Source organism: Chelonia mydas, chromosome 12 (assembly GCF_015237465.2).
Source record: "Chelonia mydas isolate rCheMyd1 chromosome 12, rCheMyd1.pri.v2, whole genome shotgun sequence".
In the NCBI taxonomy this organism is placed as follows: domain Eukaryota; kingdom Metazoa; phylum Chordata; order Testudines; family Cheloniidae; genus Chelonia; species Chelonia mydas.
The window spans coordinates 30,134,052-30,159,542 of record NC_051252.2 but is presented as its reverse complement, the minus strand read 5'-3'; the positions used below and the strand labels follow the sequence as shown (position 1 = coordinate 30,159,542).

Here is a 25,491-nt window from a genome sequence, read left to right as displayed (position 1 = left end):
TCCCTTTTATATTTTTGTATAATAAAGAAATCAAAGATACAACATCCTTTTTATTGGGATAATACTTCAGAATGTCAGCAAATAAATCTTTGGAAGGATAAAAGTATTTCCAGCTCTAACAGTATATCCTGTATTTGAAGATTCTGTAATTGTACTCATCATATCTTGTAAAAATCACTAACTAAATACAATATAAACAATTAAAACCAAAACAAGTTATCATTAATATCAGGATTTTAATAATGAGACAGTGTGTATAACGTTTGTGTAAAGTTAACCTTAGGGGATACCCACCTTGAGGATAGAAGTGACACTGATGGCATATAGAGAGACAAATGCATATATGTGATCCAGAAGTATCTCCATTTTTATTCCTTATGAATTTAGCTTCAAGGATTTGATTTTCTTCTATATAAGCTTTAAAGTGAACATATAGCCACTTGCTGCTGGCTCCACTGTTATCATAAAGTCAGCTCACTTAGTGCTGTCCAATTAAAATAAACTACAGCTGCAATGTATCACTGTTTTTTAAAAATCTGAAAATACTCTTGCTAAACCCTGCCTCCAAAACTAAAACGTAAAGGAAAAGCTATAGTTCACTTGGCAATAATGTAGGAGAGGATGTTTTGACATTATTTTCATATTATTAAATGTGCATTTTCCACTTAAAAACAAGAAGCTTCTGTCACTAATGATTTATATTGTAACAATACTTTGCGTGACATAAAAAGGGCATATAATGGTTTGATGCTGTTAACCTTTTAAGATAAAAAATGGGAATACAAACAGTATTACTTTTTCCTTTGATAATTTCTTTGAGCATATTTCTCTGCCTATGGTAACAAACAGGCTCCACTTCGGTAATGGCCTATGGAATAAAGTAGCCTTTAAATAAAATATCACTCAACAGCACATCAGGTGAGAAACCGGTATTCCTGAGAGTTCCATTGCTGGATTCTCTCAATATTTTTGATTCTCAATGGATATATGGAGATTACTTACATTTAACTGGAGTTCTTCGAGATGTACTCTGCATTTTCATACTCTTGGGATGCACTGACCTGGTAAAACTAGGCTGGCGGAACCTTCTAGTAGCAATGCCTGTTGGAGATGCCTCATCCGTCCCCTCCTGTTTCTAATGCTTGCATCGGTCAGGGTGTGACCCTGGGTGGAGGTGTTGGTGCCACTGCTACCTCAGTTCCTTCTAAACGTGAAAGCAGAATACCAAATAATGATACAATTAGGACTATGCAGAAGCAGGGAAGGTGGGCACGGAGTCTGAATATGCAGACTGCATCTCAAAGAAATCCTGTTACAAATCAGTAACCTCGATTTTTTCTTCAAGTGCCTTGTGCATATTGTCACTCTTGGGAAATTATGGCAAGCAGCACCTCAATAAGGAAAGAGCGAGGAAGCCCTATTTGAACAGTGACTGAAGTACTGCCCTGCCAAAATAAGCATCGGATCTGGATTCCAAATCTAGTGCATACTGAGATGCAGAAGTGTGGATTTTTCTCCACGTAGTGGAGTTGCACAGGTGGATGGAATGAGTCCCTCAATTATTTACATAATAAACTGCCGCCAATTTCGATAACTGTATTGTGTATCTGTGGGAGAAATGCTTTGGGTGCCAAACAGATCGCCCACAACTCCAATACATTTATGTGTAATGGGGACAGACTCCAAAGGCCCCTTACAACCTTGGTGTGAAGATGTGCATCCCAGTCTATCTTGGATGCATCCGTGGTTACTGTTAACTTGGGCTGAGATCAGTTGAATAACACTCCCTTGAGAACATTCTGGGTATGTAGCCACCACGTTAGAGAATTAATGATTTTTTCTTGAGGTATTGTAATCTTCTTTGGTATGCTGTCTATAGTGGGACTGAAATTCTTCAGAACCCAATGCTAGTGGTCTCATTCTCAGTCTAGCATAGGGGGTTACATATGTCGTCAATGCTAAGAGTCCCAGAAGCTTCAGAAAAAAACCTATTGTTTGAACTGGCTGTATCATGTGAATGTATAGAAACTGTTATTTTCAAAAACCTCTGTTCCAGCAGACAGGCCCTTGATTTGACAGTCGACTATTGCCCCTATGAAAGGAATCTTTCTAGAGGGAATGAGAAATAATTTTTGCTTGTTTATGAGGAGACCCAGGACTCCAAACAGACAAGTGTTCTGAATGGCTGCCTCTAATTCTTCTTTGGATTGGCCCTTCATCAACCAATTGTCTAAGTATGGGAATACAAAAATACCTTGTTTTTTTAGATGTGCCGCTACTGCAGCTAAACACTGGGTAAATACTCTGGGTGCAGTCCAGAAAGTAAGATTCTGTATTGGAAGTGGTGTAAACCAAGGACAAATCATAAGTATTTTCAGTGGGATGGTCTTATGGGAATGTGGAAATACACCTCTTGGAGGTCAAGAGTAGAGAACCAGTCTAAGGTAGACAGGGAGGGAATAATAGCCCCCAAGAGAGCATTCTGAACTTTAATGTCTTAATATATTTGTTTACCAGTGTTCCTTGACTTTGCTATTTGCTTGCTGCCTATAACCTGGCGCCTGACCCCCAACTTCTTGATATCCTGACACAGCTAGATCCTGACTCTATCTGCCTGAACTTGCAACGTGTTTCCTGATCTTGGCATTCTGACCTGGCTTGCTTCCAACCCCACCACTCATTGCCTGATTGAAACTTAGCAGCTGACTGGTGTACACTGCTGACGCCCATGGACAAGCCCTGACAGGTCCTCTCTGGCAAATGCTTAGTAAAAATAGTCATATTTTCCCACAATTTATATTGATATCTGGTTATCACCACTTCATATTTGGCTATACACATATTTAAGGATGAAGAAAATGTTTTCCTACCCAGACAATCTAACTGTCTTCCCTCTTTATCCATTGGAGTAGAAGATTGAAAACAAGATCTCTATCTCTGAAGTGTAGTTACTATGACCAGGGAGCCTGGTTGCAGATATATGTGAAAGCAAAAGAATCCTGCCTGTGGGATTTGATACAATTTATTTTCCTTTTTAGAAACTGGCTAGCATGAAGATGGTTTGGACCAAAGGGACTTTGCTGGTTGCCATAACCCTTCTAATATGGGTTAAGAGACTTTAGGATTCATTGTCGATCCTAAGATATCAAATACAGGGTATGCAGTCTCTTCTCATGCTACAGATGGCAAACTCAAGGTTGATGCCATCTTATACACTAACTCATGGAAATGAATTGCATCCTCAGAGGGAGATGAAATTGTCACTACTCCCATATTTTCATCAGGTGATGAACTGCACTGTAACTCCCCTAGTCATATGGCAACACATTCTGTGGAAAGCCCTCTTGAAATTCCTCTTCTTCTGCGTGGATAAATGATCAGAAGATCTTGGATCCATAGCTGAAGGATCTGGATATCTCTGCTCCACCAAATGCACTGGAATCTGTTCCAGGCCTCGAGACTCCAGTCTCCTCTCATGTAAAGAAAAAGGATGAGCTGGGCAATATGGTCAAACATCCATCGAGGCATAGGCTATTTCTGCCAGCTTGGCCAGTCTGGTATCATAGTTCCACAGGATACCCAGGAAATTTGTGTTCCCTCCTGGTCTGAACACTTCTTCCCTGATAAGAGCGTACATTCAAAATGTGTACTGGATCTGGTCTGACCTCTGCTCCAATTCCAGATCCAACACCGAAGCCATCAGTGAGACCCATAAAGCAGGAACTTTAAACAGAGATTGTGGGTAAATGATCTTTCCTGGCAACCCAGTAGGATCTGGGGTGGAAGTGGAAATGAAATAAGAACTATCCCTGAAACCCTCGTCTTGATCTTTTATCTGGATGGGACTAAATTTCAGTTGGGTCAGTAGGATGGTGAAGAAGTGAGTCAATTTGAGCTGTCTCCTCAGTGATGTGCCGCTGGTTCTTTGATAACGGATCCACAGCTCAATCTTGGGCCCACAGATTTGAATACATCACGAGATCCCCAGTCTTTCAATTTTGTTTCCGTACCATGCAAGTGATCAAAGGAGCCGCTGGAGACATGCTTTACTTTTCTGTTCCTTGGAACTGAGGGAGAAGTTTCATGCACATGTTGTGGATCCTTCCGATGCCTGTTTGAATCTGGGATTGAAGTACGCTGCACCGTGGTTGGGGTCAGATATGGGAATCTGCCCATCGGAATGTCAGCTGTCTTGGAATGGGAGCCTGGCACCGAAGCCAAAACTCTTGTTATGGATCCTGATGGCTTTTTAGATCCTAAGTAGTTGGAGCAGATACTGGTCTCCTACTTTTGAACTTCTCTTGAACTTTCAGATCCTGTAGGCTTAGATGCTAATGCCTCCTTCAAGAGAAGGAGCTGCAGTCTATGTTACATTTCTTTCCTGGCTCAGGGGGTTAATGTGCTACACATTTGGCAGTTTGCCAGTGAGTAATTTTCACCCAAGCATATCAAACACCAATCATGTGTGTCCGAGGAAAGAAAGACCATCCAACACGACACCTTGAAGCTGAGTTTTTTTTAACATCCAACATAGTCGACAGGTAAACTATCTGATTACTAATACCTATTCTTAATTTAATTTTTAAATAAACTATACTATCTATACTACCTACCTAACACTCAATTACTATCATTAGTCACAAACTAAACTTATTAATATATTATATTTTTAGGGCACAGCACTAACTACAGAGAAAAAGAGCTGTAAGGTGGTTCATGTCCTAATGCTGCAGTGGTTGGAAGGAACTGAGGCGGCAACAACGCCAACTCGCCCACCCCTCCACAGGGCCACACCCCTGAGCAGTGTGAGTGCTAGAGACAGGAGGGGAGAGGTAAGGCATCTGCAACAGGTATTGCTACTAGAAGGTTCCACTGTCCACAAAGTCAGCACATTCCATGAGTATGACTTTGCAGAGTGCAATTTGAAGAAGAACTCTATTTCAATTAAACAAGCAAAATCTCTGTCCAGCTACATACAATCCTTTCACTTATTTTTAATGATTTCTTACTGTTGCTGTCTTCTGGTCCTTGCCTGGAAATGCCAGTCTATTCAATCTCTTCTTTATCATCTTTTAACCTACTGTGTGATTTCAAAATGATTTATTTACATAAATTCGGGGAATCCAGGCTTCTTCTTAGAATATGACACATTTCTGTGTTTCATTTCATGCACAATGGAAGAGCAGGAAATATTCTGCAAACTTTTTCCCCCTTTGTTAATGACTTTGTTCTAGTTCGTCCAACCAACAGACTTCTAAACTCATGTTGCCACCAACAGACAACAGAAGTTGATGTTAATCCTAGAATGCAAAGTAGTATGTCCTAATAAGAAGCTTCTTACTGAAACAGCAATCAGTATATACAATCAAAACAGAAACACACTATGTCTCATGGTGGATTTTTCCTTTTGGAGAGAACTATAAAGATAGACAAGAACATCTTAAAACATTGTATGGCCTAGAAAAGTTCTCATTTTGATTCTCTTGTAGATAATTTCTATTTAGATAAAGAACAACACTGCACCTTTAAGAAAATATTATTTTTCCTGAGGCCCTATCAAGGTAAATTTCATCAGTATTCAAAGAATGAGCAAAGCACTTCAACAATTTATTTCAATAAAAGAAGACTTAGCTGAAAGGAGTATAAATGATGAGAACTTGCTTTAAACTGATTTATTCCCTGCAGCAATAAAAGGAATGTTTCTTCACTCAGCTGTTTAATATGCAAATATGCAGAGCATCCAGCTTCTGACAGCACATCATTAATAAAACCTTGCACTAAGCAGAGCTCCCGATATTTCATCCTGATGAAAATACATGATGATGATTTTAGACTGTATAATTTCAGAATTGGAACAGTGTACTTCCCAATGATGGAAACTCAGCAATCCACACTTCTGGCAGAGGCCTTTTAATAAGTTAACCTATTTCTGTTAAGAGAGAGACGTGTTTACAAGAACTGCAAATATGAGAAAGCTTGTAACCCAATGCTCCTAACTGGACAATCTGAATCTTAGTTTGGGAAAACACTCATAAATAATCACTTTATCCACAAGAAGAACGCAACGATGATTAAAACGTAAAATAAAATAAAATAAGATAAAATAAAAAATAACGAACTATTCCTTTCTTTACCTACTTTTATTCATTAAATGACTCACTCTGGAGAGAACTATTGCACTGCTGTACTTTTTAGATATTTCTTAACAACTATGTCATTACAGTATATAATGCTAGTTGCCAATTTTCAACAAATGTGGAAATTAGCATTATTTATTAAATGCAGCTGGCGCCTTTTGCTACAATTAACAAGTAGATTTTAAAAAATGGGGCTGCTCTTTTATTTGTTTTCATTTAACCCCCTGAAAATGCTGAAGCATTGTACATTTGGTCAATCTGATCCAATGGTCTTTCTCCGCTGTTGTATCTAGCACTTGTCTTCATAACCAAATCAAGTATGCACACCTGTCAGCTAATTGTGCAAAGTACTTCAGAGACACTTCACTAATTCTGTCTTCACTATTTGCAACAAAAATTTTAAATACATTTTAAAAAATAGAATAAAAAGTGAGGTTAGACTATTAATTTCTTAACATAAGAGACAAGAATACTTGCCAATACCTTGCCCTGAAGTCTCTCCAGTCTAAAGCAGGGAAGTTGGATGCTGCAAAGCAACCATTTCTGCAGAATTAATTCTAATGAGCAACTATCAAATGCTATAATGGGCAAGATTAATATACACAAAGACAACTGTGAGAAATTCACAACATGCTAACCTGTGAAACACAGTCATTTATTTGCAACAGCAGGTGCTGCCTGAGTCATACATAACTGTTAAGTTTTGGGGAGGGCAGGGGTGTATGTGGGGAGGTTGGTTGAAATATTGTTCTCTTCTCATTGTCACTTTATCATTAGTTCAAATGTAAAGAGGGCCCCCCTTTGCAATGCAAGAACGAAAATGACTTTATTTTAATTCAAAATATTTCAGTTAGCACATTTCAAAGAAGTTTGAAGGATTTTCCTTTGAATCATTTCCCATTGGATACCTAAGAAATGAAATGTCTTCAGGTCTAAATTTTAGGGGAAGTCTTGCAAGTGTTAGTAAACTTCTGCTAGCCAGTACTTTACATGTTTCTGATTTTCTGTGCATGGCAATACACCCTCATAACTCAAATGGGATTAACCAATTAAACATTTCCCAGTAGTCTCTAAAATAGCTGCTCTTGGCATGTTTTTTGCATGGAACAAACCTCAGCGGGAGGATATGATAGAAATCTTGCACTATTTAAATATAGAATTGGGACATCAAAGAAAGGGTTGTATTGAAATAACATGGATAATTAAGGAAGTGGAGAACAGTAATAACTGATTTCCATAAAATGCTAATAAGCCTCTTGACTTGTTCGGCAATTTCTGCTTTAGGCATGGTAACTGGGGGTTCAAATTTGTGTACTAATTTTATTTATTTATTTAATTTATTTAAAAGCACACTATAGCCAGGCTAATCTGTATCTGGCAGCATGCACCTTTTAAAAAAAAAATCAAAACCAATGAGAATTTGACTGGAAACTTAGGAAGAACTTTTCATCACAATTATAGTAATTAATACAAAGTCTAATTTACTAAATATAAAGGCCTTTAATTATATGTCTGCCTGTGCATGGATTCAGACAGTGTCCTTTCTAGTTTAGCTCACTTTCAGGCCCTGCTGAATACTCTGTTACAAACGATCAATGACATACTAAAATTGTTAAATGTTCCTCACAATTATCAGGACTTATAAACTTTGTTTCCATTACCCTGCAGTTGTTCTCAAAGTGATTCCGTTGTGTTATGCTCCCTGCAACTCAGATGGGATGATTAGGGCTCTGCACCTCCACTATAGGTTACAGCTATTTTATACTGTACCTTTGTGCCACTGGCTTCCGAGAAGAAATTATATGCTCTGAAATTCTTGTTTTATTTTACTCGCCTACTGATTTCTCCTCACAGTGCTACAGCAGCAATGGCTTTGAGATGTGAATGTGAATGAGTGTGTGAGCTGTTCCTTCAGGACATGTCTGCGTATTGACCTTCAGCTTACCCTGTTTCCCTGCGAGTCCTCTAAGCATGATCCATTGCTTTCTCAGGCCATTCTCCCTTCACCCCATTGATGGGTTTCAGAGCTACTTAAATTTCAAAGTCCTGATGCGTTGCAGCAGTGGCCAGGACTCAGCTTTGCTCACGTATAGATTGTACAAGGTCACAGTAAGGGAAGGGGAAAAAAAGCCGAAGCATTTATCAGGATGTATTGCTTTACTTTTTCTATCCATCACAAAGGCGATGATTCTATTTTAGTGAAAATCCATTGAACTCAGATCAAGTCAGATGGCTGTTATCATTGGAAACTCAAGAGCTGTCACACTATAATCGGTACAAATGATGAACACTGAAACGTGGGGCTTGAGGCCGCTTAATGGTCTTTAGTGAAAATTTTTTGTTGCTTTTTAAATTCTACAAAAGCAGTTTACCCAAGTAACTTTTCAGTTTGAGAGGGATAAAATTGCGTTATGCTAGTGCAAACTATTCAATTACAGATGATCTACAGATGATCTAACATCTATGATGAAGCCAAACATTTATTTCTACCTGCCCCTCGCCTCCCTCCCCCCTCCACACATTCACTGTTCCTATAATTATTTGCTTCTGCCCCAGAATTATAGGCATCCTGTCATCTCCCAAAAATACATTTCTGCTCATCATATTCAGTAACAATATACAATGTTAACAGGCACTTCACCAGTCTGTTTTTATGGGAAGGAGTTTTATTTGTGTTCTGGGAGATGTCCAGCTTTTGTAAAGGTTTTTTATTCTTATATTCATCCCTGTTGCGGGGATGGGGGGAGACTTAAAAGATGCCTCATTTTTGCACTCTCCAATCTTTGCTACCTGATAAAGGCTCAGTGAGGTACCATATTTGACTAAAAAATTTAAAATCCTGACTGCGCTGAAGAGCACCACAAAACTTTTATTAAATAGCTATGGAATTATTTATTATGCAGTATAATTACTAGTCTATTTGAACTACATCAGAACTAGAGGACTGAGGGAGTGAAATGAGTAGAGCAGAACTATCATACACGACATAAAATTTCTTCTTCCTTTCTGTCTAGGTGTGCTAATTATTTTAATAGTTAGGCTTCCTTCTACTTTATGTCAGTCATGGCAGACTTGGCATCTATTTATTTATTTTGATTTCAGCATCTCCAGATTTTGAAAAAAAAAGCACTATCCCAAGTTCTAGGCTCCCTTGACAGATAATTAAAAATGCATTGCAACTAGGACGGAAAAAAAGCAATAGCACACTGACAACCTCGCTCCACATGAAAGGTGCCAGTCTACAAAACTGAAATTTCCCTACCTGAGCTCACACAAAATCCTAATCACCCCAGATAAAAATCCTCATCCCACCCAAATCTCAATCATCTCAAGTGAACACCCAAACACACGAGCTTTTACAATACATCCTCACAGCCAACAAACTAAGTCTCTTTTCCCTCAAGTATTACAAAGTCAAGGGGCCCTTTCTAATCTTACATATCAAGAGAGCTCCAGCCAGAGGACCTCCACTGACTACAACTGTAGCCGTATGGTAGAGGAAAAGAATGTGATTACTCAGGTAGGGATGTCCTAACTGTGTATGGCTTTTTGGTCATTGAAAATTATATTTAGTTCTACTATTGATCTCTCCTCAGTGCTCCAGTACTATGCCCTCAAATCATACGAGATTTCCAGAGGGACAGGGAGCCAACTATTTGCACTAAATGATTAATGATATAAGAAATATTATTAATGTTTAAAATTTATATAGATCATTATAGTGCTTATGACACTTTACAGAGAGAATACAGACACGAGGCCTGATAGTTAGTTCGTCAGCTTTAACCCACTCCAATGTCCATTAGAGCAGGGTCAGGGCTGCTCTAGTGTGCACTCAGGTTCTCGAGGCCGATGGTGGCAATGGAAAGAAGAGAATAGCCAGAGCACAGTTTGCTCAAGCCATGTCCCCTTTTTACCCCGTCCCTCCCTCCCTCCCAATTTCTGGTCTAGACCCACCCTCCATGCCAGGGTCTGGGGAGGGGTTCTGATGTAAGGCTGCTATGGCAGTTTTACAAGAGCAGATGAAGCCCCACATTGCACAAAGTGCCTTGGGGGCGGGGGAGGGAAGATTTCCATCTCCTTTACATGAACAGAATGGCATAAAAAAGCCTAAGCGTAATGGAGGACCAGACCCCGTCCCCATGTTCTCTACTCCCAGAAGCATAAAACCTGCATAGTACTTACTATATGTAGGTCTTTATATTTTCAAATCTCTTTGTAAATATTAAGTCAAGTAAACGTTGGGGACTCTATATGCTTTCTCTCTCATATATACTAAGGCATAGTTGCCCCATTTTTTAATATATTAATTGGGAAGCTATATCTTAGTCCTAAATCTGATAGAACATTAACATTCATGTAGATGTTTTAAATCAGTGGTTCCTGGTGTTTGTCAGAAGAGATGTGAAGGGTTCATAAGAGATCACTATTATGGGAAATTGGCCAATGATTGTCAGATCATAGGCAGAGTAGGGCAGATGGGTTCTGAGATGTATTTTAAGCAGAGATAGAGGGTTGGTGAGACACAGGGAAATTGATAGAGATCAGTGTCTCTCAACCTTTCTAGACTACAGAACCCCTTTCAGGAGTCTGATTTTTCTTGCGTACCCCCAAGTTTTACCTCACTTAAAAACTACTTGCTTACAAAAACAGACATAAAAATACAAAAGTGTCACAGATACACTATTACTGAACAATTGCTTACTTTCCCATTTTTATCATATAATTATAAAATAAATCAACTGGAATACAAATATTGTACTACATTTCAGTGTATAGTATATAGAGCAGTATAAACAAGTCAGTGCATGAAATTTTAGTTCGTGCTGACTTCTCTAGTACACCCTGAAAGACCTCTGTGTACCCCTAGTGTTACGTGTACCCCTGTTTGAGAACCACTGTTTTAAATGATGCAAGGAAAATTTGATGGCTTTTTACCTCCAATCATTTGTGTACAGAATAACACATATGATATGCAAGAGGAATTCACCATAAGAGGAATATTATGATGTAGGAGGATCGTGTCTCTTCTGGCTCTGTCACATAATATGAATAAGGAAGGTTTAGTTTTTCAAAAACAAACGACATAAAGGTTATCAAATAACGTTTCTGTTATTTGAAACCTACAAAACACATTGAAAAATGCCCTCAAAACACAAAGCATTGCTGTATTTCAAAATATTAATTTTTTTTTGTTTTTTTGATATAGCATATTTATTTGAAAACTTAATGTTGGCTATACTTGTGACAGCTTCATAATCCTATGGCATAAAAAGTAACCTAGGATCTGAAAGAATAGATCTTGCAGCATTGACTTCAACATATGTGCCAATGGGCCACAATCAGGTGGAATGTTTTGTTCTTAATTTCCTTTTAATTGAATTATTTTGCCATGAAGTGGTGGTCTGAACAATAGGATTTCTCTGGTACGATCATAGCAGTAAGGACTAAGTTAATCTGTTCTTCAGCAATGTCTCTGACATTTTTTTTTTTTTGCAGTGTTTTTGTATCCATGTTGGTCCCACGATATGAGAGAGACAAGGTGGGTAGATACAAAATGAGCCAGTTAACATCTTTTAATTGGACTGATGTCTGTTAGTGGAAAAGACAAGCTTTTAAGACCCGAAGAAGAGCTCTGTGAAGTTCAAAAGCTTGTCTCTTCCACCAACAGACACTGATCCAATACCAGATGTTAGCTTGCTCTCTTTGTCTCTATCATCTGTTTTAGCAGCCAAACTTTTACTCACTCTCACAACCTTTCCTGACTATTGTCCATGCACTGTGATGTTTATCCATTGTATAGTAATTGTTATTTGGCAGAGGACATATTAAACTATAATGTCATATGGATAGCAATTGTGATCTCTTGTACAGATCACACTTTTCCTACCCCCCTCAACCCGCGATTCCTTCTTCCCCGACATATCCCATCCCAAGTTGCTCTTGAAGTTTTCTATCTGTGATGGGAGAGAGAAGCAGTTTTGAGAAATTTAAGGGACTGAAGTTTTCACCTTTTCCTGTAAGGCCTTGTGCTCTCTGCCTTCCTGTCAGGGAGTCTATTTAGTGTGGTCCCTTATCTTCTCCTACCACTATGACTTGTCTGCTACCAAAGAGACTAGAAGGTGATATGCTCAGCAGAGGCAGGTAGGAGGGAGAACACATACTCTAAGTCCCATGTACCACCTCTCTCTCTCTCTCTCTCTCCCCCCAGAGAAAAACTGGGGTACGGAATGCTGACAAGCTGCCCCTGATAGTTAGGTGGGGTGAAGCTGAAGAGTTTTCCCTTCCTGCTGAAATGGTAGAAGTGAGTCTATTTCCCCAAGACATCCAAGCCGCTGGTTGGCTGCAGAGGTGAGCAGGGATGGAGTTAAAGTTGCTTGCTTAGCCTGGGCTCAGCTGGCCACTGCAGCAGAGCAGGATTGTGCTCTTAAAACCTCGCAGCATGTTTCAAAAAGTGTATGATCCTTGCAGTTAAAGTCAAGGGCTTTATTTTTTCCTCTTTTGAGGGGACTTAGTTAGGAATGTGAGGGTCAGCACAGAGGGTCTGTGCCACAATAGCTCTGAGTCATCAGTCCAAGTAAGAGCTTGCATAACTGTGAAGAGACTGTAGCATATGCTCACAGGCAGATATAAGACACTTCAACTTTATCAAGTCTCCTTTTCCACACCTATCAATAGTTCTACACAATTCACACCAGCTTTACCAATGGAAGGAGGGGGATCTAACCTTACTAATGATTCTGGATCTTTCCCACAATAGCCTAAAACATTACTTACTCCTTTCCCTAAACTGCTGCATACTGCTGCAATGTGTTGCAATTGCTGCATTTCACTGATTGCTGCATGGTCGGTATAAGCAAAGTAATTCCTAGATTTAGTTTTTTTAAACAAGTTGGTAAAGTTTGCCCTCTTTATTGCTGCTCATAAGTAACTTTCTTCCAAAAGTAACTGAACTCAATGGGACTACTCACTTGCTTAACTGTTCATAAGATCAGGCACTAGCTATTGACATAACTGAAGAGCACTGAGAAGTCTTGCTCCTTGTCAGAATTCATAAGACTTTATTAATTCTCAAAGAAATTTCAGTCAGGTTTCCAAAAGAGTAAGATAACCAGTATGGGCCTTATCTCCTTCAACATTTTCGTTGACACTTAATACCATAAGGTCAGAATTTTAAAAGATAATTTTTTAAGGATTTGAACCTTCCTACAAAATAAGGCATTGGGCTAAATTCTATTCATTCATTCACTTGAGTAGGATTTGGACTTCTATCTTTAATGAAGGCTGTTAAGGGACCTTTAATATCCATTTTATACAAACAAGGACCCATGCCACTTTATCTTATCTATCTCAAAGGTGTTGTAAACAGTTAATGTTTGTGAAATGCTTTGAGATCCTCACATGGTATTGAAGGTACTATAGCAATGCCAAGTAAGAATCATGCTAAAGACCTATCTGATAATGAAGCCCACAGAGAAAAGGAAAAAAAAATGACAGAGCAGGAATTATATATTTTAAAATATACTTAAAGAAAGTCTGACAAATAAGATGATGTTGGAGTGATGTTGAGGTATGGACGCATAGTCTAGCAGTCCTGTGTAACTACGACTCCCACCCTCCAATGATGAGTAAAAACGAACAGAAGTACTTGTGGCACCTTAGAGACTAACAAATTACAATAATAATGTACTAACTATAATGATGAGCATCTATGGTGTAGAACAACAACATATCTGAACTATTAGTAAAATAGATTTTACGAAGCCAACTTGGGTGTCTGTTTTAACAAATGTCCTATTTGTGAACTTAGAACAAGTTTGGATTCAATGTGCTGCCTCATATTGCAGACAAGCTTCTTAATAGGCTGGATGTTAGGAGAATTAAATCAAAACTTTTATCTTACTTTGTAAATCTCCCCTTTCAATCACTAATCTCTCTATGAAACAGTGTAACAATGCTCCTATTAGGTAAGCAAGGGACAGAGTGGATACAAATCCCCACTGAATTAATACGCCTGCTCCTTAGTCAGCACGGGGCCTTCCAGATTTGACCTTGCCAATCAGCATGTCTGGTTTTCCCATTTCCCAGTGGCTCAGGGCTCATCGTCTCTCTGAAGAAACCAACCCCAGTATGTGGCACAGTTTCCAAATTAGCACCACAAACCAGGGTGGTTTTAAGAGTCTAATTAGCCCTAATTGAAAGATAGTTCCATTTTTCAATAACCTCCACAGTTTTTAAACAAGGCAAGTTAAATAAATATTATTGCCTTACATAAGATATGTTATGTTTATACTAACCAATAGTGAGATGGGCACACATTCCAATAACTTACTGTAAGGATCATATTGAGCAGAATCAGGTTAGAAACTTGGGACCCCATTACTGAATATAGTGTAGATTCTAATACGCTGGTGAAAGGTCATCAAAGCAACCTAACTTTGAATATTGTGTTAAGGTACTGAAGTCTCTCATTCCTTCACTATCTTTTGTCCCTATCAGATTTACCTAACCGATGATCCTAACAATTCAAATTGGCAGGCCTTTGTAGTGTAATGAACACTATGTGGTCTGATGAATGCAACCACTGCACAGAAAACGTCAGTTCTTTCATTAAGAAAACCTTCCCAAGTTCATTGTATTGAACCAGGGCTCCGGCTATTAGGCTGATACATGACATAGTCAATTCCAGTTATACCTTAAGTGACTATTCATGTTCGGTAACATCAGTTTTTAAAACTAATGTATATCTGTTTAGATATTTACATAAATACACATTTCTTATACTTACTACCTGGGCCTTTTCCTGGTTTTAATGTTTGTTACTATAACAATAAAAAAGGTCACATTTCCCAATAGATCCTGAAAATGCACAGCACATGAAAAAGATAATGAAAATCAAATCAGCAGCATTCTTACAACATATCTCCACAGATCTTTGAATCAGGCACAGGGTGAGTAGATCACAATGAATGTTTGCAAACTGCAAAAATAAAATATCGGCATTATTATTTTTTAATTTCACTAAACATATTAACCTCTAAAAGCCGTGATCCTGATATTAGCAGAAATTGATACTAGTATAGGAAACTGAACAATAAATTATATGCAAACTATTAAAGCACATAATTTTAAAAAGTTAAGGTGTAGTGTGCACTGCACAGAAAAACATCAGTTCTTTCATTAGGAAAACCTTCCCAGGTTCATCATATTGAACCATAGCTCCAGCTATTGGGCTGAGACATAACAGTCAATGTCAGTTGTTTCAAGTCAGTTTATATATATATTATTATTTTGTTCTTTTATGTACTTTCTTTGGACTCACTTTGTTTATCATTAATTGTTTGAGGACTATTCACCATAAGAAATCATGTTAAATTGTTATTACAGCTTCTGAATAAACATAGCTTGCCTAATACACTTTGATACTCAGGACAGGTAACGTTCCTGTGCTGTGCACATGCATTTGGATCATTTACAAGGTACAAAGATCATCATGCATATGTTTGGAAGCTGAAAAAATAATTAAAACATCTGCATTTAGCATCTGAATATTGAATACAAAAATATAGCTTTCCAACCACACATTAAAAGAGAACAGGCTGTTTACCACCTTTGGAAATGTATTCCAAAATTGTTTACGTTCATATGGGTTGCTTTAAAAGGAATGTGAAGTATAAAGCCAGCAAAATATCACAATTAAAAAAAAAAGACAGTTATAGCCTGTTGTTGCCAGGTTTAACACATTAGTGGACTAGTGCAATAGTATTTCTGAAATAACCATTCCTTTGTCAGTATTGCAGTTTACAAGAGAAATTACAATTATGGCATGCAGGGAGACTGTGGCTCGACACACTGTGCAAGCTAAGGAGGGGGTGCCCTTCAAAGTTACAGGGTAATCATTATTGACCTTGTGCATTCAAGGCAGAATAGTAGGCTCCTATAGAAGGAAGCTTACTGAGAGGTCACTACAAGCACTAGTGAAAAGAAATAAAAAAGAAGGCAAAGTAGAATACAGTATAATATAAGTGGGTTAAAAAACAACTATGAACAGATTAAGTGAAGACAAAGTAAGGCAAATCACAAGGAATGTTTTCTTTGTAAGTGCCATGCAAATTTATGGCACTGTATAAATGATGATCATTATAAAATAACAATGAGGTTTCACTTAAGAAGCCTTTACTATGCAATTATTAACTTTAATAGTTTGTGCGAATAGTCCTCTTTCTTTTCCACATACATTTTGGAGCATTCTTCAGTTTTAGACAAAAGGCTCTATGGTTAGGAAAGGAAACAGGCAGTCAGGAATTTAGGTTCTACTGCCTGGCCCTTTCACTGATTCACTGTGTGTCTTTTAACCTCTCTTTATCTTACCTGTCTGCAAAATAGGTAGAATAAAAACTGCCTAGCATCTCACAGGTATTATTTGAGGCTTAGTTCAGTACTTCATAAAGCACTTAGTAAACTGCTTTGAAATCCCTGGATGAAAGGCACTAAATAAAGATTAATTATTGTAAAATGGGTTGGAAAATGTATGGGTTATAGGGATTAAAATGTGTGGAACAGCAGGTGAGCATCTTGAATATGTTGTGTGATTTTCTTTTAAAGGCAAAGATCAAAAATAAGCCACAGCACAGAGAATATCTTATCCATATCAATCTATATTTCTATGCTCATTTAACTGAAGTATCATAAACGTTATACTCGAGTCTACATAATAGTTTTTGCTCAGGACAAAGAACAGCAAAGTGAAAAAAGAAAAATGAAAAAAATATTGAGATCATGCTATTTGTATTATTTTCCAATTCTTCTATGCAGATTAAAGAGAAGACTAAATCAAATCTGCTGACTTTCTATGACCCTGATGCTAATCCTATTCTATCTACATACATGAGGGCCGTATAATTTGGCCAGGTTTAGGCAAACCTCTCTTTTTCAATTGGACATTTCATCCCAAGAACACCAAACTACTGTGCAGCTATGAAACTGGCAATCTTAACATACCAAAATCTCCAAGCAGAAGAGTCAATCACTCTTATTAATAGACATCCACCCAGTGTCTTAGAAACAATGCACTAGCATAGACATACTCCTCCACCTCTCCCGTACACTGTTTCCCAAAATACGTTTCATTTTCAAAGGCTAGATTTATTAAAGCCCTGCCATCACATTCATACTTTTACTGAAACAAAAATAAGAAAGACCTTACAAGAAGATGCTGCAGCAATAGCTAATTCATAAATGTTTGATAAGGAATGGCTAAGTCCAGACAAATAACTGTTCAGTCCCATTTTGTATTAAGCAGATAAAGTCATACAGGAAATCAATGTAATCTATTGAAAGGGAAAAAAAATGTCCAGCTTGGATACTATGTGACATTATAGGATATGTGGCATTATAAATTGGTTGCTTTATAGATACCTTATAATGAGATTTTACATACATTTGTTATTTATTTATTGTTTGTGGATATGAAATTAAAGGCTTGATGTGAAATTCTCTATTTGTCAACAGGGCAAATGTGGGCAACAATCAGGTAAGTGAGCTTTTTAACATTTCCCTTCCCCCCGTGCCCATCACATGAAGGGAATATATAATCCTCTCTAAGGATAAAAGGGACTTCAGTCACCCACTAGCCCTGGGCTCCTTTTTAGCACAGACTGACAGATGTGCTAAAATTATAAGTGAAGTTTTGTGATGTTGACTTCGAAAGCAGAGATCATTAAGGTTGAAATTAGTACCCCCTCCCAGCCATTCAAATGTTAAAATCTTCTGAGACTATGCCTAATTGGAGAACTTTACCTAGTGGGGATAGCGTTAAATTTTATCCTACTGACTTCTCTCTGCGTTATTTCATCCCGGCTCCAATTTAATAGAATCAAAACAACTTTTTATAAATCTTTTATTTACACAAAACAAAAAGAATAAGCTTCTGCAGAAAGACATCTCAAAAAGCAGGCATATGAGTACACACCTACATGTACAAGTAGTTTTCTGAATATTGTTTAAGGCTATATTTTTCCTGCTGACAATTGTATTTTAAATAACATGCAGTAAAAACATCCAGGACTGGAGAAAATAATAAACAGATGTCTTAATATTTATTAGTATCTGTAATAAAATACTTGTTTCAAAATGTAAAAAATATATATTTCTGTATATACACATTATTTACCTATACCTGTCTGTCTATATATAGCCTAGAGAAATATATACTTTACATTTTGAAACAAGTGTTTTCTATATGTTATATATGCCTAAACATATATACAGAAAATATAAATGTTACTATAAGCAGCAATGTGTTAAAAGATATACACATTCCACACAATGAAATCACAAGTTCTTAGTTCAACTAGCCACATACTAGTGTGATACAATGCATACTACCATTTATCACATATTGTTGGGTTTGACATATTCACTAACAGGACATGACCTGGCCAAGACTGCAGTGTTTGTAGATGAATAAAGTTTCAACTTTTTGCATATTTATTTACAAACAGATTAAGGTTTTGACTTTGACACAAAAAACTCTGTTGTAATTATCCTTTTAACTATCATAGTCTAAAGAAAAGTGCAATATATGGTGTGAAGCAGCTGGATTGTATTCCTCGCTGTCTCATGAGCAAAACTTTTAATTTATCTTTTTAAAAAAGGAAATGGGTGAGAAATACAGCTAATAAGCTCAAGGCCTTATTTAACGAAAAATCAGGGAAAGCGGATTGTGAAACCAAAGGTCATGAAGTCAAATGGCATGCACCAATGTTTAATACTTTGCTACTGATGGCAGTATATTGCTCTGTACAGCATGTAAAGGCTGATACACATATTTTATTTATAGTTTTAACAAAAAAAGAGATTATTAATGCTGTGATTTTTTCATGACAATATATGGTGTGATCAGCTTCAGCAATATCAGCATACCCTTTTCTTCAAATTACAGCTACACAGGGTCAACACACCTATTACTCCATCCATACCAGGCTGCTGCACACCTAGATTAAACCACATTGGGCTCATGCCCAACATACTTCAAACTTCTCTTACACTAGCTTGCTGTGTTTCCTTTGCAGTACTTCATTCACACATCAGGCTCGTGAAGGCCTAAAAAATGTTGCTCTAGTTAACATTTTGGACTCAGTTCTGCTTTTGAAGGCTCAGCTCTGTGTCAAGGAAAGTGCAGAGCTGAAATGAGTGGGAATTTTGGAAGACAGTGATAAACTTCTTCTGCACCGCACGAGGTCCCATCCAGTTCGACTACTTCACCAAGCCTTTTGGTAATGTACTTTTCCACTCCAAGCCACTAGTTTTTCTGGCAGGTGTGGCATTAGTTAGGCCTGCCCCCAACTCTCCCTGCCACCTTCAACGTGGCAAGCACTGCTAGGCAGAGCAGGTCTTGTGTTCCCTGGAGCATGGGGATTGATGTTACCCGTGGCTTCTGTGCAAGGATGCAAAGGGAAGGATGGAAGAGGCTCCTTGCACACTTAAAGTGAGATTGGACACAATCTGGTCCTTTATAGGGATGATGTTTCATCTCATAAATATCTGATTTTCCTGCCTTGCTCTTCACCAGGCACTGCTCACTCTGATATCTCTGTTGAGTTTTCCCTCTCTAACCATTACCTGGTCTCTTTCTACATCAACAGGCAGCTCCCACCCTCCCTTGCCCTGTCACTCAGCCTTACCTCTGACTTCCAGTCTACCCATGTTGATGATTTCTCATCTGTTCTCAGCCCTCTTTTTCCTGCCCTCTCATCCCTTTCTTCCATTGATGTGGTTACTGATTCTTTCCATGCGTCACTTTCCTCTTCCCACCCCGACTCTTGTCCCTCTCCACCACGCCAAGGTCTGCCCTGCCAACCCCAGTCCCTTGCTCACCCCTTCCATCCACTTCCTGCATGCGTGCTCTAGTGCTTCATTTCCCTGGTGGAAATCTCATGATCAGGCTGACTTTCTTCCTTCATTTTGCAACCTTTGACTCATTCCTCAAATCTTCCCCTCCTCCTGCCTCCACTTCCCGCTCCACACAGGATCTCAACAATATCTTCCAATCAAATATAGAAAAAAAAAAGTAAAGGAGTACTTGTGGCACCTTAGAGACTAACCAATTTATTTGAGCATAAGCTTTCGTGAGCTTCACCGATGAAGTGAGCTGTAGCTCACGAAAGCTTATGCTCAAATAAATTGGTTAGTCTCTAAGGTGCCACAAGTACTCCTTTTCTTTTTGCGAATACAGACTAACACGGCTGTTACTCTGAAACCTGTCAAAAAAAAGTGTCCTTCTCCCTCTCCTCAGCTTGCTTTCTCTTCCCCCTACCTCTTCCCACAACTCTCTCCTTCTCCCCGACTAAGACACAGAATTTTCTCATCTGCTCTCCTCCTCTAATCCCTCCACTTGCCCTAGTGACCTCATCCCATCTTTCATGCCCACTGTTCTCTCCCTCTCCCCCCACCCCCTTCTCTTCTCCTTAAACTATCACTCTTCTCTGGCTCTTTCCCCTCAGAACAAAAGCATACTTTAGTTATTCGTATGTTACAACAACCCACCCATCACCCACTTGCCTTTTCATGATCACTCCATCTCGCTTTCCCTCTAAACTCACTGAACTTGCTGTCAACAATTACTTTCTGGAGTTCCTCTCCTCCAGTTCCAGCCTAGTCCTTCTCTCATCCAGCTTCCATCGCTGGCACTCCACTGAAACCACTTTCACCAAATTCTCTAATGACTTCTTACTAGCCATAATTCAGTATCATTACTCCATCCTCATCCTTTACCTGTCAGCTGCCTATGACAGTCAACCATGCTCCTCTTTGAAATGTTGTCCTCCCTTGGCTTCTGTGACTCTTGTTCTTCTACCTCTCTAATCACTCCTTCAACGTGTCCTTGAGAGAACCCTCTTCTTCCCCCTTCCAATTTTCTGTGTGGGTTCCACAGGGATCTATCCTTGGTCAGTCTCTTCTGCCTCCCTCCCCTGGGGGTAATCTCATCCAAAACTACAAATTTTAACTACAGATCTACCTCTCTACTACAGACCCCTATCTTCTGTAAAAAGTAAAATGTTGGTATGTCTTTCTGCTATCTTCACGTAGATGTCCAGCTGTCAGCTCAAGTTCAGAATGGCAAAAAAAGCACTCTTCATTTTTCCTTCCCAAGCCTTCCCCATTACCTCCTTTCTCCATCACTGTAGACAATACCACCATATTGCCCATCACTCAGGTTCATAACATAGGTATCATCTTCAGCTCAGCCCTCTCTATGGGTCCTCACATCCAAGTTATGTCTAAATCTTTCCAATTCTTTCTTCATAGCAACTCAAAGATACAACCTGTCCTATCCATCCACACAGCTCAAACTCTCATTCAGGCTCTTATAATCTCATGTGTACTGCAACATCCTTTTCTCTGGCATTTACAAATGCAGTCTTGTCTTGTTCACATGCATTCAGAATGCTGCTGCAAAGAACATTTTCCTATCTTGCTGCTTGGACCACATCATCCCTCTCTTTACATCCTTCCATTAGCTTCCCCTTTTCTATCACATCAAACATAACCTACTTGCCTTCTCTTTCAAGGCCCTTTTTGGCCTATCCTTCCTTGATTATCATCTCTCATTCATTATCAAGATGTATACGGCCACCTGTGATTGGCCTATGATACCAGATCTGTTGTCCACCTGTTAAAATTTTAAACAAGCATCTTTGTGCTTTCTCCCATATTGTCCCCTCCTCCCTCCAGGAGACACTCCCTGTAACCATCTGCAAACCTATGCCATTACCTTTGTTCAAAACACCCCTTAAAACTCTCCTTGGCCATGAAGCCTACAAACAACTTGAGAGGTGTTAGGCCACTGGTGTGCTGAGATCACAGCCTGTCTTGCTGATCAATATTGTCTCGTTGTTTCCTCATCCTCTTACATCTGGCTATATCCATCGGTTGCTCTTTTGTAAATTCTTTGGGGCAGGCAATGTCTTTTTGGTCTGTGTGTGTGCAGAGTCTAGCACAATGGGGTCCTGGTCCATGACTAAGGATTCTAGGTGTTACAGTAATAAAAATAATAAAATCGACAAATAATAATAATGTTGTTAGACTGTAGGTTTTTGTTTCTGCTCTTGTCGATATTGTAGAAGTGTGTAAGATTTTTTTTCTGGGTAGCACAGGCAAGTGCATTTACTGGGTGTGGTAAGTAAATAAGGATTTGATTGTAAATGCTTTTACAATAATTGTCAAATGGGGTGTGTTTTTTTTCTGGTGGCATATCGGAAAATTGCAGGGTGGGTGACGGGTCAGGGCAAATTAGAATGACTCTTCACAGTCAGATAAATAGCACAGATATTTTCAGTAAACAACCAGTAATAAACAAAATAAAGATGAATAGCAATCACTGCCAGAATGCATATTTACAAAGATATATTCATACAATGTACCAAAGTGACACTGTAATGTACTCTGTGTGTGAGTATGTGTTTGTATGCATGTGTAACAGTGAGTGAGAGAGACAGAGAGGTTGCACTCATAGAAGATAAGGGATCTAATATTGCTACTCGCCGCTAAGGGTGGTGGAGACCTGTGTGTGGGAGCAGAAGGCCCAGAGTTCTCAACTCATGGCTACATGAGTGCGTGAGGGTCAGTTATCTAGTCTGTTGCCAGCTCTTGGATTCATTATAACACTTGTCATTTACTGGCACCATTACGGGGGAGGGAGGGGGAATGTAAACAGATGACATTGGAAGTATTAATAGGTTCTTAGTTTGGATTCTTATTTGTCATAATGAAAACTGTTCATGTAGCATAGACGCTGGAGTATAAGTCTGCAAATGCCTTGAAAGGGGAGAAAACTAGCTGATTGTAACACTTCCATCAAGAAGAAAGTAGAGTAAATGCAAATAGACATCTTCTAAATATAGTTTAATTTATAAAGAAGACTTCACATCACAGATTTGTTTACTTTCATTTGGTGATAATTGTTCACAGCAGAACTTATCAGAAAATTCTATAATAGGAACCACAGCCAGGAAATGTTAAATAATTAATCACCCTCCCAGCCACTTGCATTTCTGTTGATATAAATGACTGTATAATTCCAAACCCAATTATCACTACTTAGCCATTCCATTTTGTAGTTAAAATCCCACAAAATTAAAGTGCATCAATTGTTAATGGTAATAGACCAGACAAGGGATTAAAGATTATTTTAATGTTTATTTCCTGTCAGGAGGTTTTTTGGCAGGAAATACTATAGACAAAAGGCTACATTCAGATGAGAGTCATACAGTGTATTTAAATCTTCTACCTTCTAAAAACATTATGGATATAATTACTTGTTTAATTTACTTGTTCCCTGAAGATACTGATGGGGTTTATCATGCCGACTTTATTATATCTGTTTCTCAGAAATCAAAATATTACTCCTTAACTTTTCAAACATCATTCAGGCTTAGTATAAACACAAAGATAACAACAAAATAGAACAGGGAGGAGGCTGTGCTAAAATACTGTAGAGGAATGTGAAGGAATAGATGGATTTCAAAACAAATCCTGCTCATTTTACCTACTTGTGCCTGTGGGACTACACGCTTGCATGCACCTGGCCCTACATATTTATTTTGAAATAATACCTTTGATGTAGGAGAACTTCACTGATCCCCACACTTTATAACATGCCCCCCAACATTGAGATGTTTCTCCATTTCTCAGTAAAATGTCAATATGGGAGCACCATTCAGTGGTCTCATATTACAAAGATTTTCCTTACCTTTCCAAAATACACTGTATGATCATAAATAACATATCACATTTGACCAAGATAATTTTCCAAATAAATTAACATCATTCTTTGTTGTTTTTTGCTTGTTCACTCACTTAGATCTTGATTTGATTCAGTAAGATACTTCAGAACATGCTTTACTTTATTTCAATGGGACTTGTCATCTGCCTAAATTTACTCATGAGGTTGTGGAAACTCCCTCACTGGAGGATTTCAAAAGCAGGCTAGATCTCTTGGATGGTTTAGACACAACAAATCCTGCATCTTGGCAGGGGATTGGCTTGTGGTCCCTTCTAACTCTACAGTTCTATGATTCTATGTGCATAAGTACACATTGCTGAACTGGGACCATATTCACAAAGATACAAAATCAAGCAATTGGCAATAAATAGTCTAGTAATTCATAATATTCCATTGTAATTCTGTAACCTCAAACACGACTTTCATATTTTTAAAAATGTGTAGTGGGAAGAACTACATGTACATTATAAATAGAGACTAGAAAAGACTATCAAGAGCATTTTTTCCTTTGCCAATGAGGAAGTAACACTTTCTAATTGTCCAGAACCTTTTTGACTACTTGTAAACTAGGACAATGCAGCACTTTGTCTCCATTTTAGTTGGTAAACTCTTAACCTTCAAATATTGAACGAAGTAACACTGTGAATCACAAGAGCAATAGCACTGTATATACATTCATCTTGTATATTGTAGTATTGCCACTTACTTTTTGCTCATGTGTCTCACCTTTTTTTTTTTTTTTTGTCTTTTTGATAGGACAGACGGGAATTTGTTGTTTGGCTGCAGTTGACTTTAGTTACTATACCTGTACTCATTCTTTCTACCTTAAACCAAGTTTTTGAAGAAAAAGCTACTACTGGAAAGAATATGGTGGTGATTCTTTATTTACTGGCACAAGGGAAAAACTGATAACAGGCGGGATGACACTGGAAGGTTCTGAATCTGGTATTGCCTGGCCTCTATATCACCAATCTGTGAATAGTGAGTATATTAAATAGGTGTTAGTGTTGATAAGTCAAACCAACTATGAGGGGTAAGTGCAAGATTCTTAACTGAGAAAAGCTGATCAGCACTCATTCTAGGATATGAATTAGTACAGGAAATTATATGATTCAGACATGTCTGATGTGAAGCAACATTATATAATTAAAACTGCACTGACCAATTACTTTTTCTTTCTTAGGTAGGACTCTTCCTTAAACATGAAAAAAAGCCATAAGCTTCTATAGCCCGGCTGATATTTGTGTGAGGAGGCAGACATGCTCTGGAACTCTCACATAACCCTTCACCATGCATAAAATTCACTGTGGATATAACCCCTAGAGCTCTTTGTTCAGCTCTGATTTAAAACTGTGAAACCTAAGAACACTTCTATGATAATAAACACCTCACTGTGACATCCTATGGCACTTAGTTGGTTTTTAAGATGAGTTCAAACAACCTACCTATGAACAAATTCTTACGAGTCACTTGCTCAAGTGGCCAGTGCAGGATAAGATAACTAAAAAAATAGCATTGCTCCTATCTCCTTTTCTCCACATGCTACCAGAACAAATATTGTAGCAGAGA

At 38.3% G+C, this 25,491-nt stretch overlaps 1 protein-coding gene across 11 annotated transcripts in view; it reads right to left on the bottom strand.

Annotated features, from left to right (window-relative positions):
- The window catches only part of WWOX (WW domain containing oxidoreductase), a 675,021-nt gene that overhangs the window by 329,794 nt on the left and 319,736 nt on the right, over window positions 1-25,491 (bottom strand). For 3 of the 11 annotated variants that reach the window (XM_043525930.1, XM_043525933.1, XM_037877519.2), the window contains exon 9: window positions 15,054-15,117. The exons of the other annotated variants lie outside the window; for them this stretch is intronic. In XM_043525930.1, the coding sequence (XP_043381865.1) occupies window positions 15,054-15,117 (64 nt within the window). The remainder of the gene's footprint in view (window positions 1-15,053; window positions 15,118-25,491) is intronic. 11 annotated transcript variants of the gene reach the window in all.